Source organism: Cyrtonyx montezumae, unplaced genomic scaffold (assembly GCF_038088225.1).
Source record: "Cyrtonyx montezumae isolate F1298 unplaced genomic scaffold, pur_monq_1.0 scaffold_13, whole genome shotgun sequence".
NCBI lineage: Eukaryota > Metazoa > Chordata > Aves > Galliformes > Odontophoridae > Cyrtonyx > Cyrtonyx montezumae.
The window spans coordinates 6,401,278-6,416,398 of record NW_027071859.1 but is presented as its reverse complement, the minus strand read 5'-3'; the positions used below and the strand labels follow the sequence as shown (position 1 = coordinate 6,416,398).

The following is a 15,121-nucleotide window of genomic DNA, read 5'->3' as shown; positions in this document are numbered from 1 at the left end:
TTAATACAGTCACATTTCAGACATCTGAAATTACCTCCATATCTATCACCTCACTTCAGTCCTGTGTTCTTTACTTAATATTAAAGGCATTATCTTCACTCAGAGGGTGGTGATGCATTGGAACAGATTGCCCAGAGTTGTGGATGCCTCATCCCTGAAGGCACTCAAGGCCAAGCTGGATGCGGCTCTGGGCAGCCTGCTCTAGTGGCTGGTGACCCCACCCATGGAGGGGGGTTGAAACTCAATGATCTTTGAGGTCCTTTTCAACCCAGGCCGTTCTATGAACTTCATTCCTGTTGCTCTAACATCATTGCAAACTGGTATGCTTCTCAATCTCTCCCAGCATCCTCAGCCATACAGCAGTGAGAGCTGTTAGAGCAGGAGTATCCCACAGCAGCTCACCTGCTCTGGGCTCATCACTGGGAACCAGATAACTTGACTGAAGTCACCTAAACAGTTGGATTACTTCACATGGCCACTCATTTTTCATTACTGTAGAGGAATCTCCATTATAAAGGTTGCTTTAGGCTTTGTTTCTAGCAAGTAACAGCCTTCCAGGCTAAGCTTCCTTGTCTTGGTTTCAGCTAGAACAGAATTGATCCCTTCACAGTGCCTGGTACAACGCTATCTTTTTGTTCTAGGAGGAAAACAACATCAATAACACACTGAGGTTTACAGACACTGCAAAGCAGCAACCATACATTGCACAGGGCCAAGGCCCTTCTCAGCAAAGGGTCCAAGGAGAGGGGAGGGAAGGGAGCAAGGCCAGCAGACTGAAACTGGCCAAGGAAACATTCCATGCCATAGAACATCACACAAAAGGAGTTCTGAAAGGGGTGAGAGTTCATCTCACTCTCTGCCACCACTCAAGGGGCAAGATGGGCATTGATTGGTGGACAACTGCTTGTGCATCACTACGTATGTATTTGTCATAACTATTATCCATCTCCATAACCAGTTCTGTTTCAATTCCCAAGTTCTACTTTAGTTTTTTTCCTTTCAGTTCTCTCCCCCGTCTCACGGGGAAGCAGAGGGTGAGAGAATGACTGTGGTGCTCAGCCACATGCTGGGTTAAGCCACAACATTGCTTCAAGCATTTCCAGGAGGAAAAAGACACAAGGTATACAATACCTAAGTATGAGAAAGAATCAAAACCACACATAAACCACAACAAGAAAAAAGGAAGCAGGGATGGTCTTGCTTACTTGCATTTAATCCATTTTTAGAAGTGGCAAGTGAAATTCAGAGTTCATACAGAGACCAGCATGAGCTGGCTCTCGTGTTTAAAGTCAGCCTTGGAAGCTGGAGAGCAGCAGGCCAGAACTGCTGGACATATGTGGTCCCACCTTACAAGGGCCTGCCCCAAACAGGACCATGGTTACACAGCACTTACCAGCCCAAGCCCTTACAACACACAGAATAAACATCCCTTCAGGGGATTTCATCTTAAAGCAGATGCTCTGATGTTTCACATCTATTCTGATCTAATTGATTCAAATTACAGCCTATTAAAAACAGTAAGCTACGCTTCTGTGAGACTCCTCATTTAGTTTAAAAACACACTGGTAGGTGGAACAGCTTTCCAAAAATAGCAGTTTATTTCGGTGGGTCTGTATTTATTCCGTACTTTTCTTTGAGAAGCTTAAGCTGTTCCTCTTTCTTCTTTGTGTCCATCTTTTGGAATGCCTGCAATTATGGGAAAGAATAAAATGCATGAGAAGAAAAACTGCATCTTCAGACGTGTTACCTGCCATAATCTGCAACCAACTTCTCACTGAGAATGACATCAACATCACATACAAACAGCACTGCTCAATTCTCAACCTCAGAGAACTCCACAGGTCTCTGGGCCTCAAGAGAACATCAAGGCTTTACACACTTCAACCTTTTCAATCTCAAAGCCTGCTGGGACTGTTCAGTCCCTGCTATCTGTACACTCACCAGAAGCACTATTTCCACATCCTTAGTCCAAAGGTTACAGTGATTTATACACATGAATCACATGATGAAATCCTAACCTCTACCGTTCTGAAATTACTTCTTAAAGATATCCAACCAGCTGTCTTCTCAAATTGATTTTTTTATACTGAACATCTTCAAAGGTAACGTAAAGAAAACCAAGCACACTTACCCTGTTTGCATTATAGTACAAAACAACAAGGTATCTGTTGCACACGTTGAATCCTGACAGATGATCACAAGCATTTTTGGCATCAAAGATATCTTCATACACCACATAGGCTGTTCCTCTTGTTTCTGGAGTGTTTCCACTGCAGAGCAAATGTTAACAAGCATTAATATCAAAATAATGAACAGGACTCTCTTCAGCACTGACTGAGACAGAATACTGTTCTTAGCACAACACAGCCACACTGATACAAGGCAGTTCAGCTGAACAACCATCACTTATCATCAGACCATCAATTCAATTTCCTTTGAGAAGCAGGAGACACGTCTGGGCACATCATGCTAACCAGCTCTGAGGAGTTACAGAGCTTATACAGCTACAAGATCTCAGCTAACAGATAGTTACACAGCCAACTTAGGGATTACAAGAACTCTTTCTAAGGAGCTGAATTATAAACGAACTGCAATAAACGATATCACACGTGTCCACACCATCAAGTGTATGCAAACAAAGAGAACAGTATAAAAACTGCACAAAGGAGGAGAAGGATTATGAAGGGAGTTTACTACCAGTACTAGGGGACGAAAGGATTGAGCACAGCCCTGTTGAAGACCTGGGGGTACTGGTGGCTGGGAAGCTGGATGTGAGCCAGCAGTGTGCCCTCACAGCCCAGAAAGCAAACTGTATTCTGGGCTGCACCAAAAGCAGCATGGCTAGCAGGGCGAGGGAGGTGATCCTGCACCTCTGCTCTGCACTGTGAGGCTTCACCTGGAGTACTGCATCCAGATGCGGAGCATCCAACCTACTCCTTTTTCATATTAGTTCTCCTTTATCAGCATATGTCAATTAGTGAAAATCCCACCTACTTAGCCAAGCAAAAGAATTATGCTCTCTCTCATTCCTTTAACCCTTCCCCAGTCCCTTTTGTTGCTTTTCCCTGTATTAATAAGATCCCATCAGCTGCACATTCCAGCACAGCATGCAGGAAGATACCCCAGTACTCCCCTCGGTTCACGTTTACTGAGAGTAACTCTATACAGAAAACTCACTTTATTCTGAGCCATCATTTTTCATCACTACAGCACTGAAATAAGCACTTTGATTTGGGGTAGAGTTTGATCTTTTTAGCTGCTATATCTATGCTCTGCAAAACTGAAGTGATGCACATTGTGGATTCATTACCCACCTCAGACTTAGTGCAAAGGGAAGCAGAGAGCAACCTAAACCTAAAGAAGCAACAAGTTATTTTTCTCAACATTGGAATAAGGGCAGTATGAAGAAAACCATACCAAGCCTAAACTACATTTTGTTTCTTTTCAAGTATTAAAAGATGAGCACCAAATCTTATTGCTCCTCCCTTCCAAAATATTTCTCTGAGGTGGGAAAAAATAAAAAGATTATCATGTATGAATGCCAGTACTCCAACCAATTTTACTGCAACTCTCAATAACTAATCCTAAATTCCAGCCTCAGCAAACTCTTTCTGCCTGAAACTTAGAACACAGCATTAACCAGGTGAAATTACAGTTAGATCTATGGCACAATGCTGAAGTCATCAACATTTGAAGGAACTAAAGGGAAAAGCCACAGATTTGCCATGGACAGGTATGGACTCAGTGAATTTGGAACAAAATGCAGTCAGATCTCCACGTAGCTCAGAGACAAGCTGCACAGAAAGGGGTGCATTATTCTGGTAGACAGACCCATCATCAGTGGTAGCATACTTGTTTCTTCATTAGTTCATTACCTAACACTCACTAAGCAGAAGAGGTTGCCTTCAAACCTTACTTTTCATATTTTTATCTTTACTTAAAATAAAAGGTTAGCTCATTTCAGGTTCACTTAAAATATTTACTCCTTATTTTTCCCACTTACCTACATTCACACCAGGTTTAAGCTGTGCCCACATATCTACCAGCATCATTCTTTTTCCCAACAAATTCACACATTGCACCTTCATAATGCAGGGATGCTGCTAAAGCACACTCAACTTTTTCAGCTACAAAATCCAGCTGTCCCCCATTGTAATAGGAATACCAACACATGATGCTATCCCAAAGGCCATCGAGCCCTTAACTTCTCAACGGAAACAAAAAATACTTACACTCTGATCTGCCGAATTGGCCCGTATTTCCCAAAAATATCATACATCTCCTCCGCGGTGATTTTATACGGCAAGTTCCTGATGTACAGGATCCGATTGACCTCTGGAGGCAGCCGAATCTGATGCAGAAACAACACGCGTTGCGTTACACCCAGAACTCACTTCAAACCTTAAATGCTGCAGCCGAACTGCTGCAACTCACAGAATCACAGGGGTTGGAAGGGACCTCTACAGATCATCGAGTCCAACCCCGTGCCAAAACAGGTTCCCCACACCAGGTAACTCGGGACTACTGCCCATCAGCATTGACCGTACGTGTTTACGTCAAACGAGAACCCGGTGCGAAAGGACCACCCCCAGCCCGCGGTCGCCCCTCGCCCACACCCCTCGGAGAGCACCTACGTTAGCTCGCTTGGCCGCTTGCATCGCCATGGCGCCGGGATAACAAGGGGCCTTAGGCCTGGGCGAGAAACAGCAGCAGACAACGCTCCCCCAACCGCGACCCTCCCCTCCCCCCGGCGGAAGGCCCCGGAAGTTATCCCAGGCTGCACCGCGCGGCGCACCGGAAGTGCTATCGCACCACCTACATGACGCGCGCCCCCTTGGCCCCGCCCACCTCCTCGCCCCCATTCCCGCCTCCCGCGGCCTGAAGGGAGCGGCGACGGCCGCCATTTTGTAGGGGGCAGGCCGTGCTCGGTGCTACTTAGTTGCGGGGCTTGGAAAGCTGTGGCAAAACAAATATGAGCTCAGAACTGAGATGAATGTGTGGTGGCTTTTTGCCCTGCAGAGATGTCGTACGCTGTGTCTGCGGTGCGATTTTATTTCTTTTCATTCACGCATAAGGTTTTTGCTTTGTCCCATATTCTGACGCCTTCCACAATAAATCGTTACCAATTTGTAGCCAGAAATTCCATCATCGCGGCTTTTAAGGCACCTACAGCATAGGACTTTCCTTAGGGGGATTTCAGTGGCATTTCAATGATAATTTTGCCGATGTTCTTGCTTCCTTCCATCCTCCTGTGTGCCTCTGCAATGTCGTGCAGAGGGTAAACGCAGTCGACAAATGGCTGAAGATGCGGGCATGGTCCTCCCGAGAAATACGGCAGCACGTTCTCTATGAAGGCTTTCACCAGCTGCTCCTTATACTGGAGAGAAACAAAGCATTGTGCAGATGGTTTCCAGTCATTTGTGTTCCCCAAACAGTCTCTGAAGACAGCATACAAAACATGTATAATTCTCAGGCATTTCTCAGGCAGTACCTATCCTAAAGTGCCACGCTGCTGCCCTATTTACACTCATTGCTGAATTTTCCACGCAAAGCAGTTTTCTTTCGGTAATTTCTGGGCTTGAAATGGGCTTGGTCTCTACTTTGAAGAGTGTGGCTGTAGCTGACCTGAGGAAAGTTCTTGTCTCTCCCTCCCCCAAACTTGATCGAGTCATCTGATTGCTTGTGGTTTAAATTATGGTACTCATGAAGCATATTAAAAAGTCTCAGGTATTCTCAGTGTGTTCCTAGTTACTGAAGGGATGTGCTTCATACAAAAAGAAAAGGGAAGCTAATGCCACTAAATTCACTGAAGTATATAATAGCAATTTCACAGTGGTACTTTTTTTTTTTTTATGCTTTAGAGCCAGTATCAAAATAAAAATCTCAAAACTGTCACATATTTTAAGATTAAACTATATACAGAGTTGATAGTCACTACTTGCCTCCTTGTCTCGTGATCTTAACAGACTTGTATGGATGCTCCCTCTTTTGGAAAGCAGCCTTGCAAGCAAATCGCCATGAACTTCACCTCCACTCAGTAGTCCATAAATAACCCACCGGCCATCAGTTCTCAAGCAGCTGAGATTCTTCTCCCAGTAAGAGCCACCAACACAATCTAAAATAATATCTACTCCAGAACCTCAAGTAGAAACAGGAGACAAAAAAAACCAACCAAACAAAAAAACATTGAGCTGTATTCAAGGTAGGATAATCTCAGGCAAGCAGAAGTAAAACATTATTCACTCTAGGTACAGAATTATTCTTGCAACTCTTAATTAAATCCTGTGAAATGAGGAATTGGCATAGTGATTTGTAAATAATCCTAGCATGAGGCACAAAAACAAATCATTATCGATACACACATCTGTACTCTGTCAGAAAGTATCTCAAATGCTTAAAAGAACTATTTTTTTTCTAACTGTAAGAGAACTAAGTCTCGTGCCCGTATTCAAACACAAGTGCAAGGATTTGCTCCTACGCTTTGTTGTGGACGCAACAGTAATAATGGCACCTTTTTATGCCACAGATGAACATAAAGCCTAAGGGAGCACAGAGCCCAGTTAAACTAAGGAATGATCCATTCATGGGCTGAGCAGGATGCTCCATTACCTGTAGTAACTCAAGTGTAATAAAGCAGATTTGATACCACTGGATTCCCAACCTCTCTAGCACCAAAGGGAACGCAGAAGATTTGCATGCTTCTTTTTGAAAACATGATGGAAACTCTCAGTTGAAACTGAGTGTATGTGCATATCCTTCAGAAGATGCACACTCTTTCTTAACTGTTTCTTTCGATCAGGGATTCTTACCTTGAGTGAAGGCCAAGACCTTTTCGCTAAAATCATCATTCTTGTAGTTGAACCCTGCAGCTGCTCCTGCATTTGTTGTTGCTGTGAGTTTCTCCTGAGTCCCTGCTGTCACGATGGGAATAGCTCCTGCCAGTCTGACCAGCTGAATGGCTGCCATACCAACCCCGCTTGCTCCAGCATGGATCAACACTGTTTCCCCTTTCTGTATTTTAGCTGAAGGAGGATGTAAAGGAAACAATTACCCTTTTGGCATTCTCTGTGAAGTGAAACATGATCCAAGTGACAAAAGCTGAATAGATGAAAATAGTGAAATCTTAAAGAGATACCCTTATTCCATGAGTCCTATTTACGTCCTCATATCCTCCATTAGAGCAACAAATCCAGAGTGAACACAATTCACAGTGTACAATCAGGACTCTATTTTACCAAGTTTAGTAAACTGCTGCTGACAGATAACACGATCGGACACTCAGCAGTGAAAATGCCTCTGGTTTTGGGTAACATTAAGGATAGGTTCTCCTGAAGTCAGCAAATTATATTGTGACTGAGTAAACGTGGTCAAGATTTCAGAATCTGAGTTCATACCTTATTCTGACCGGATAGGTAAAATGTGAACGGAGTGACAGAGAGAAGGCTTTTCAAAGGCAAACAGCATTCAGATGGAGGCAACTATCAGCAGACTGAACAACAGAAGTGAAGGTGAGCTGTTTTGATGGGACAGATTCGCAAATACACCTCTCACCTACGAAATGCAGCAGCTGAAAAGCTGTTAGCCAGGCTTCGGGAATGGCTGCAGCCTGAATATAAGTCATGTCACTGGGAACTGGCATCAGGTGGCCTTCGGGTACTGTGACATATTCAGCCTGGCCGCCTCCAGAGAGCAAAGCCATCACTGCATCGCCAATCTTCCACTGCCCCGTGCAGCCAGGTCCAAGCCCAGCCACACTCCCAGCTGCTTCTAAGCCTAAAATATCACTTGCTCCTTTGGGGGGAGGGTACTTCCCTCTCCTCTAAAATAAAACAAAAGAGAAGGTAGGGAAGGAAAGGCCACACATCAGAGAGTGTATCAACCTGCAGTAATTTATTTGCATACCTCCCATCCAGATGCCTTTTTATTTTGTCCTGACTGCACAAATGTTTCAGTAATTTAAGGACCTGTCATCCTTTGGCAACACTTTCATTTTCCTTAGTAAGTGTATTTGATTCTTAAAACTGTGTGCAAATGTCATTTGTTGCAAGCTCACTTTGACCACACCAATCCATCCTTTCAGTTGCAAATCGTGATTTTCTGCTTGAATTAGGGAATGGTCTGAGCATCCAGAAAGACCAAAGCTCTGTTTTTACATCTTTTCTTGAAAGACAGCTGTCTTCCCATGTCTCCGTGCATTGCAGGGACCAAAATAAAGTCATTCACCTACCCAATTAACACCTCTTCCTTCAGCCCTATGAGCATTTCCTTGGAAGACCCCCATCTCACCAGGGCCAGTCTCTCTTAGCTCTTCTGATTTGTCAAGACTTCAAATGGGGACTTGAAAAGTTGTTGTTTTCAGGAGCATAAATCCACTTAACATACACATACCTGGAGTAAATCAGCCCTATTCAGAGCACTGGCAGAGACCTTCACGAGAACTTCTCCTTCTCCTGGATGTGGTTTCATCACTTCTTTGACGTAGAGATTTTCTGGGCCTCCTGGGCAATCAAAGTGGGCTGCCAACATCTAAAAACCAGTGATGTCAAAGTCAGCATGAATGCAGGCATGCTGTGTAGGTGGAGCATCTCTGTGATCAGAACAGCTAAACTCCGGTACCTCTGGAAGGCAGAGACATGGGGTAGAGTGCAGATGGACAACACAAACTGCAAAGCAGCTTGAAGGTGGAAGAGCAGAGGGCTGCCTGAGAAATGGTGAGTTAGCATGACTGAAGAGATGCTTTGAAAACCTCCTGCTTATGTTTCTTGGCTCCCTTAGCAGCTGGATCCTGACTGCTGCATGCTGAATGCACTCCTGTAAGGGTTCCTACTGTTGCAAGAAACTTTCAGGTAATTCCTCACAGCTTCTGGTTTCACTGCCAGCAGCTGTTAAGATGGGCTGAGATTGTCAAGCCTGTTTCCACCTGGAAAATCACGTCTGGAGTAATCATCCCTCTGGGTGAAAGCAGAAGAGGAAGGAATGGGAAAATCTGTGTTATTTCCTATACTTGGCAGGTGTATAAATGCAGCATAGATATGCTGCACAAACAGTATGCAGGATGTGCTGCAAGGCTGAGCCCCTTCAGGTAAGCAGAGCTGCATGATAGAGCAGCATGCCCTCTGTAAAGTCAACTGCGTGACGTTATCAGCACAAACACCCTGAAGTGCATACTGAAACGTTTGTTATAAGGGTGGAATTGTGGAATGATAAAACACCTTAAAGCCCAGGGACGTAATTCCCCACAGGGTGGTGCTCTGTGGCTGCTTTATGGTGAGTTGAAAACTGCTGTTACTGCCATAAAACCTAACTTTAAGGCTTCTTGTTCTGAGACTGGACGGTTGGTTTATTTTGGTTGGTTGTTCTTTTTTCAGCTAAACCACTCAATCCAGTCCCGCATTTGTCTGTCAGCACAGAAACATAATGGGAAGCCCACTGCACACCACCCTATAACGTGTGTTTGTCCCCTCTTAACCTGTTCAAATTTAATCAATTAAAAATCACAGGCTGAAGAAGCTTTTGTCCCTTTTCCAACAGTCCACTGAACCGCATTTTTATGAATGTTTTGTTGCTGCAAGTGGATCCACAAATTAATGCGTGTATATATATTCTAAAAAGCATAGTGAAGACACGGGTACCTACGTTGCTTTCAAACGCTCACGCGTTGAGAACCAGTTTTCCACGCGCAGCACCTTCAAGCGGTCAGATCTGCCAGCAGTGGCCTGAAGCAGCAGTTCAAAGGTACGTGGTTCCTGGCCGTGGCTTGCGACCCACTTTTCCCATTGAGGAGGAGAAATTGCACAATGGGAGCGGTCCGTGGGAGCAGTCAGGTCTGGTCCCCTCCTCCCAGGCTCTGCCTCTGCAGTCAGCTATTCCCAGCAAGTCAAGGGGTGCACTCATAAGAGGCTGTTTTAGATGGAGGGAAAGACCTGAACCGAGTCAGAAATATAGCACATTTCACTGTTATTCTTCCCATAGACCTCCTTTGTTCCATGGCTCGAGGCAGAAATGTGCTTTTCCCGTTGACATCGAGGCAGAGATTTCACGCACACCCCCAGCGTGCAGGGAGGTTTGGTTTGGTGCCTTTACCCTGCTGCTGCTCCTCACTGATTGGCAGACTGCGCGCGTTTGGGGCTTCCTGCGTTAACTGCTCTTTGTATTTCTGGACTCCTAATAGCACAGACTGGATTCACTCACGCCACGTTAAGGGTGCACGAGCTGTGTCAGCCCTTAATGCTGTAGATACGTCTCTCCGGTTCCTGTGAGACCGCAGAGCTCACTGGCTCGCATCCATCTGCCTGCTGTATTTCTACCCGCTGGTTCAGCCATGTTCTCTCACCTCTCAGCTGAGCTTTGCCATTTCCCACAGTGGGAGGTGCCTCAGATTACGCCTTTCTTCACATCCCACCTGCCAGCTCCTGATTACGTGGGAGTTGCCGGGAAATAAAGCAGGCGTTTCAAAACACTTAGAAACGGTATTATTTTTCCTATGTGTGTCTGTGTGTGAGGTTCTTCTGTGAATTTCTTTTTGTATTGATTTTGATATTTTGGGATTTGGGCACTTAAAACTTTTACTTGAAACTAAACAAATAGAGCCTAAAAATTCTTTTGCTCTCATGTGACTCTTAGAGCTAGTAGCTTATTTGCCTCCGGGAACAAGCAGGTCATGGGACCTGGTCTTCTTCAGCTTGTTCTTTGCCTGGTGATGTAGCCAGAGCCTCAGTTGTTGTCTGTACAGTAATGGGTTCACTCAAATATGGACTCTTTAATGTCTTACAGTATAAACAGTGTGATTTCAAGCAGTGGCACAGCTGCCTGGGGATGTGGTGGGGTCACCATTCCTGGAGGCATTCAAGAACTGTGAACGTGTGGCTCTAGGGGACGGGTTGGGGTTGGAGTAGATGGTCTTAGTGGTTTTTTCCAACCTGAATGATTGTACAATTCTGAGGTTATAGCCTGGTTGTAACATTGTCCCTCCTCCTGAGTCTTCACGGATCTTTGCAATCCACTGCAGGCTGAAGTAGCTTTCTGTAGTAGTCAGTGGCAGTGCAAAAGGACATGTGAAAAATGTTTTATTTTTAATATTCAAAAGTGTACAGGGCAATCTGAAAACCTATTCATGTGACAATTTCCTCAGCCCCTTGGGTCTGTAATGACACAGAGAAACACTGAGCAAAGTTACTTTGCTTAGGGAGATGCATAGTTATCTGGAAATAGGCTAAAAGACAACTTACAAAAGATTAACCCAAACCTTATGGACATCACTCTAAATTCTATTAAGAAGCTTGGAATGATACGTGCAGAGGGTACTCCTTTTGGGAGCTGTGAGCCATCAGGAGTTCTTGGAATAAAAACAGAAGGAAATAGCCTTCACTCTGCAGCTGCAGTGTGGTAAAACAGCAGGTGCTTGCTGGAATTGGGTAATATGTCAGACTTCTGTACTTGTTTTCCTGGAGAACAGTTTTTCTGAGCCTAATGGAGTTGGAGTTTTCTGCTGATTCAGCTACCCTTCTCTCCTAAGTAATCTGCTATAAAAACACGAGGGAATCAATCTTTTAGAAATCAAAGGGATGAAAATCATACACAGAATTGCTGTAATTGAGATGCTCGTTTTGAGTTCAGCTCCACCTCAGGCTCTCATTGGAAGAGCAGACAGCATTATTTCTGGTTGCACAGTAAAAATCCTCGTGTCTGTATTCCTGAGGTGGTATCTGTTCTACAGAATAAACACTGGCCACTTTAAACCTAAATCATTTGCATCATTTCTCTCATAAGATAGTAAAAGCTAATGTCATTTTGTTTTCACAAAGAAATCATCCAGAGCAGAAAGAAACTCACGTTGCCAGAACTGCACAAAGTCTGGTGCAGGTGAAGGCCTGATGAAGAATTTATTACTGGCAGTGTCGTCTCAAACTGATCAGCTTAGGCCCCAAAACACAAATGAATTCCACCTACTTAGACAAGGAACAGTACAGAGCACAGTAGATCTAGATTTACATTCCTATTCAGCGAAAGGAAGTGGGCATACTTATAGGTTAATTGGGGGCACAAAAATACATTCCTTGGAAGCGTCTTTGTTTCCATGGTGAAAATCAGGGCTACCCTGGGATCTGCTCTTTGGCATTCAATCCATCTGGATGATGCAATAAAGGGGTTTTATCCTCGACGGACAGCCACACAGCTGTGTATCTGTTATTTATCTTCCTGGCACATGAGATGAAGTCAGGATTCTGCAGCTTGTGTGCAGAGGGCTTCGTTTTGCTCTATTCTCCAATGAGGAAGAAAATGGGAGAGTTAACCCTAAGACTTTGAAACACTGAACTCAAAAGAGAGGAGCTTAAGAGGAGTCCCACAAAGGGAAGTTTGGCAGAAGAGGAAAGGAAACAGGCATTGGTGTTATGTAGCTCCGAAACAAAACATGAGAGGAAGCAGCTTAAAGATGTCCTAAGATTCAAATAGGCATAGAAGGAAAGTCGGCAACCCTCCGAGAAGCTCATGTTTCTTTGAGTAATTGGAAGGTGGGTCAGAGTATCCAGGTGTGTGCAGCACAGTACACGTGGTTGCCTTGCCAAGTTTCTCCACAGCTTCCACGCACACACTGGGATGCATGCCTGCTCTGTACGTAGCAGTCAGGATGAAAGCATTTGTCTTCACAGCTATGAGGCCTCCGTCTGCCTAGATAATACAGACAAGTGGTACAGTGTTGGGGGCGTGCACTCCCATATTGCCTCACAATTTAGGCTACCAGCAGAACATTTCCTTTGCTTTGCTGTATTGCCCATTGTTGCTCCCGATGATTAACGCGTTGCTGCACAGCAATTTGAATGAGTTCCCCCCAACCTGCTGGGCAAGTGATGGCAAGAGCAACACAAGAAATCCTTCATCTGCTTAAGGCAAGAGACAGTAATAGAAGGAAGCAGGAGGCTTCCAAGCTCCTCAGGGCTGCTGTAGCTCTTGGCAACATACATTTTGAAGATAGATGGAATGCTTGTCTGCTCGAACACAGCGATAGTGCTCCTGCTTGAAGTAGAGCCCTTCCTTTCTGACTCACAGCAAGTTCTCGTGCAAAGCACAGATGAGGTTTGTGGCATTCTCCGGTGGCACCTGTGTTCATACAGCACAGTGTTACAGACTGGAAGTGTATATCTGCACAGCAATGAGCTGCTCTTCACCCACCCACTTGCTTTGATAATTCACTTAAAATTACACCATCTTTGAGTGGAAATTAGAAAAAAGAAATTAAACCCAGCTTCTACACAGTCCCCAGTCTGTCTGCACAGAGTCCTGCTGCTGTCGCCCCACACGGCACTGTTCCTTCACGTGGAAGCCGGAGGCGGAAGCGACAATTTCCCTTTTGTCCATGCTGATGGCGGCTGCGTTCTCCACGTGCTTCGTTCTGATGAGGCTTTCATTCAGCAGAGCCTGCAGCTGGGTCATCTTCCTGGAAAGAAACGGATGTCTAAAGGTGCATCCTCTTTTGTACTGGAAACCGCATCCCCCTGCGTGGGGAATTTCAGCGCAAGTAATGCCAGCCCTCAACGTAAGTAGGACAACGGAAATCCCAAACCTGAGGAGAGCGGCAGAACAGAGCAGCAGGACAACGGCCACCTTCCCCAGAAGGGCTGTAAAAGCCCTCAAAACTTTTATAGCGTAAGCATCCCTACGCTCAGTTTTCCACGGCCGCAGGAGCCGCCCCGCGGGCAGTCTGTCTCCATGGCAACCGCGCCTACCCGAGAGGCGGACCGTCCTCGGCTTCCGATTGGCTCACTCGGCGGCGCGCTCCCGTTCTGATTGGTGGAAGGGTCGGCCCCGTGACCACGGCTGCGATGTTTGCGTTGCTACGCGCCGCTGGAGGCGGGCGCGGAGGGATGTGACTGCTGCTTTGCCCCGCCTCGTCCCCTCGGCTCCGGGCAGCTGCCGGTGGGTGCCTGCCCTGTGTCCGGAGCCGAATCGCTGTCCCGAGGGGGTTTCCTCCTCTTCCGAGAGGCTGGAAGTAGTGGGGTGGGGAATATTTTCTCAGGCGGAAGGACACGCGGAAGGGGCGGTGCCATTTCTGAGGCGGCGCTGAGGCGCCCGGGCCCGAGGTCGCTCTGGTGTGGGTGCTGCTGTCCCTGGGGTCCTTACACGGAAGGTTGGGGAGGAAACCCTCTCAGAGAATTTCATGTTGTAAATATAGCAAGGTCCTCGTGCCAATGTGTTTTAATACATAACAGTTTTCTTGGTATGAAGAGTTTCTCTTCTGAGGGGAAAAAGAATACGTGAATGTGGCATTTTTGACTAGCAAATCCATTTCTTCTGCCTGAGGATTTGACCTGTACGCCTGAAAAACACAAGTAATCTTATTTTACCATATCTAACAGGAATAAAAAGCAATTAATTTGTCTTTCTAAATTCTCTATCTTCCTTTATGCGGTCAATAGAATTCAGTGCATTGCTAGTAAGTGTTTATATGATTTTTATAACGTATATATACATATCAAGTATGTTGTGTGTGGAGTTGATCTTGAGGGCTCTTTTTCCAACCTAGATAATTCTGTGACTGTATGTGACCCTGCAGGGTAGCTTCTCTTAAAGGCTTTTGTCAGAGCAGGGGCTTTTGAGAGGACTGAGCCTTGTGTTTAAGGGTATTTACTTTCTGCCATACAAATGATTAATCTGCCTTCTCAGTGTTTCTGCAAAACCATGTGCTTGGGGAGATACCATGTATGTTAGTGGAGAGGAAAACGTTCTGCTCTACTGAACAGAGTTCCTGAAGCAAGAGGAAATTTATATTAGTGGGAAATATTGGTGATAGGTGGACGGTTGGACTGGATGATCTTACAGGTCTTTTCCCACCTTGGTGATCTTTGATGCAATGATTCTATAAAACATAGTGGTGCAGCATAATGGAGGAGGTGGCATTTCCTGGCTCCATCTCAGACTGTAAGTTTCATCTCTTAGAACTGGCTTCCAACCGCTAAGATGTAACTATGCACTCTGGTATGTGGTGGTTACTCGAAGGTAACTTTTACGTAATTGAAAAAGGCACAAAGGAAAGAAGTAACAGTCAGAAGGCAGAATCTGATGACACTGGATCAGTTTTGAAACCTGGAAGCTTCTGGAGTAATTGTGGATCACTGTGTTTGAA

General features: G+C 45.3%; 3 protein-coding genes across 3 annotated transcripts; all 3 read right to left on the bottom strand.

Annotated features, from left to right (window-relative positions):
* Positions 1-1,578: 1,578 nt before the first annotated feature.
* SF3B6 (splicing factor 3b subunit 6) lies at positions 1,579-4,731 on the bottom strand. Its single transcript, XM_065731127.1, has 4 exons — positions 4,635-4,731; positions 4,233-4,351; positions 2,132-2,270; positions 1,579-1,686 (listed from the first exon to the last, which is right to left on the bottom strand). Exons 1-4 carry the CDS (start codon positions 4,662-4,664, stop codon positions 1,597-1,599), a joined length of 378 nt encoding a protein of 125 aa, XP_065587199.1. The 5' UTR covers positions 4,665-4,731; the 3' UTR covers positions 1,579-1,596.
* Positions 4,732-5,076: 345 nt separating this feature from the next.
* Positions 5,077-9,797, bottom strand: TP53I3 (tumor protein p53 inducible protein 3). The gene is made up of 6 exons (XM_065730652.1): positions 9,633-9,797; positions 8,389-8,526; positions 7,552-7,819; positions 6,810-7,022; positions 5,943-6,139; positions 5,077-5,377 (listed from the first exon to the last, which is right to left on the bottom strand). The coding sequence occupies exons 2-6, from the start codon at positions 8,524-8,526 to the stop codon at positions 5,186-5,188; spliced, it is 1,008 nt and encodes a 335-aa protein (XP_065586724.1). The 5' UTR covers positions 9,633-9,797; the 3' UTR covers positions 5,077-5,185.
* A 2,641-nt stretch (positions 9,798-12,438) lies between these two features.
* On the bottom strand, positions 12,439-13,431 carry PFN4 (profilin family member 4). Its single transcript, XM_065731068.1, has 3 exons — positions 13,253-13,431; positions 12,961-13,036; positions 12,439-12,669 (listed from the first exon to the last, which is right to left on the bottom strand). Exons 1-3 carry the CDS (start codon positions 13,429-13,431, stop codon positions 12,439-12,441), a joined length of 486 nt encoding a protein of 161 aa, XP_065587140.1.
* Positions 13,432-15,121: the final 1,690 nt, after the last annotated feature.

Coding starts and splice junctions, on each gene's coding strand:
- SF3B6 (XM_065731127.1), bottom strand. CDS start 4,664: ATGGCGATGCAAGCGGCCAAGCGAGCTAAC. Junction 4,352..4,634: donor AAGCGGCCAAGCGAGCTAAC/GTAGGTGCTCTC, acceptor TTTCTGCATCAG/ATTCGGCTGCCTCCAGAGGT. Junction 1,687..2,131: donor TGTACTATAATGCAAACAGG/GTAAGTGTGCTT, acceptor CCATAATTGCAG/GCATTCCAAAAGATGGACAC.
- TP53I3 (XM_065730652.1), bottom strand. CDS start 8,526: ATGTTGGCAGCCCACTTTGATTGCCCAGGAGGCCCAGAAAATCTCTAC. Junction 7,023..7,551: donor TCAGCTGCTGCATTTCGTAG/GTGAGAGGTGTA, acceptor ATCCTCCTTCAG/CTAAAATACAGAAAGGGGAA. Junction 6,140..6,809: donor GGTCTTGGCCTTCACTCAAG/GTAAGAATCCCT, acceptor TTTCTACTTGAG/GTTCTGGAGTAGATATTATT.
- PFN4 (XM_065731068.1), bottom strand. CDS start 13,431: ATGACCCAGCTGCAGGCTCTGCTGAATGAAAGCCTCATCAGAACGAAG. Junction 13,037..13,252: donor GTGCAGACAGACTGGGGACT/GTGTAGAAGCTG, acceptor GCTGTGAGTCAG/AAAGGAAGGGCTCTACTTCA. Junction 12,670..12,960: donor ATTCCATCTATCTTCAAAAT/GTATGTTGCCAA, acceptor TGTATTATCTAG/GCAGACGGAGGCCTCATAGC.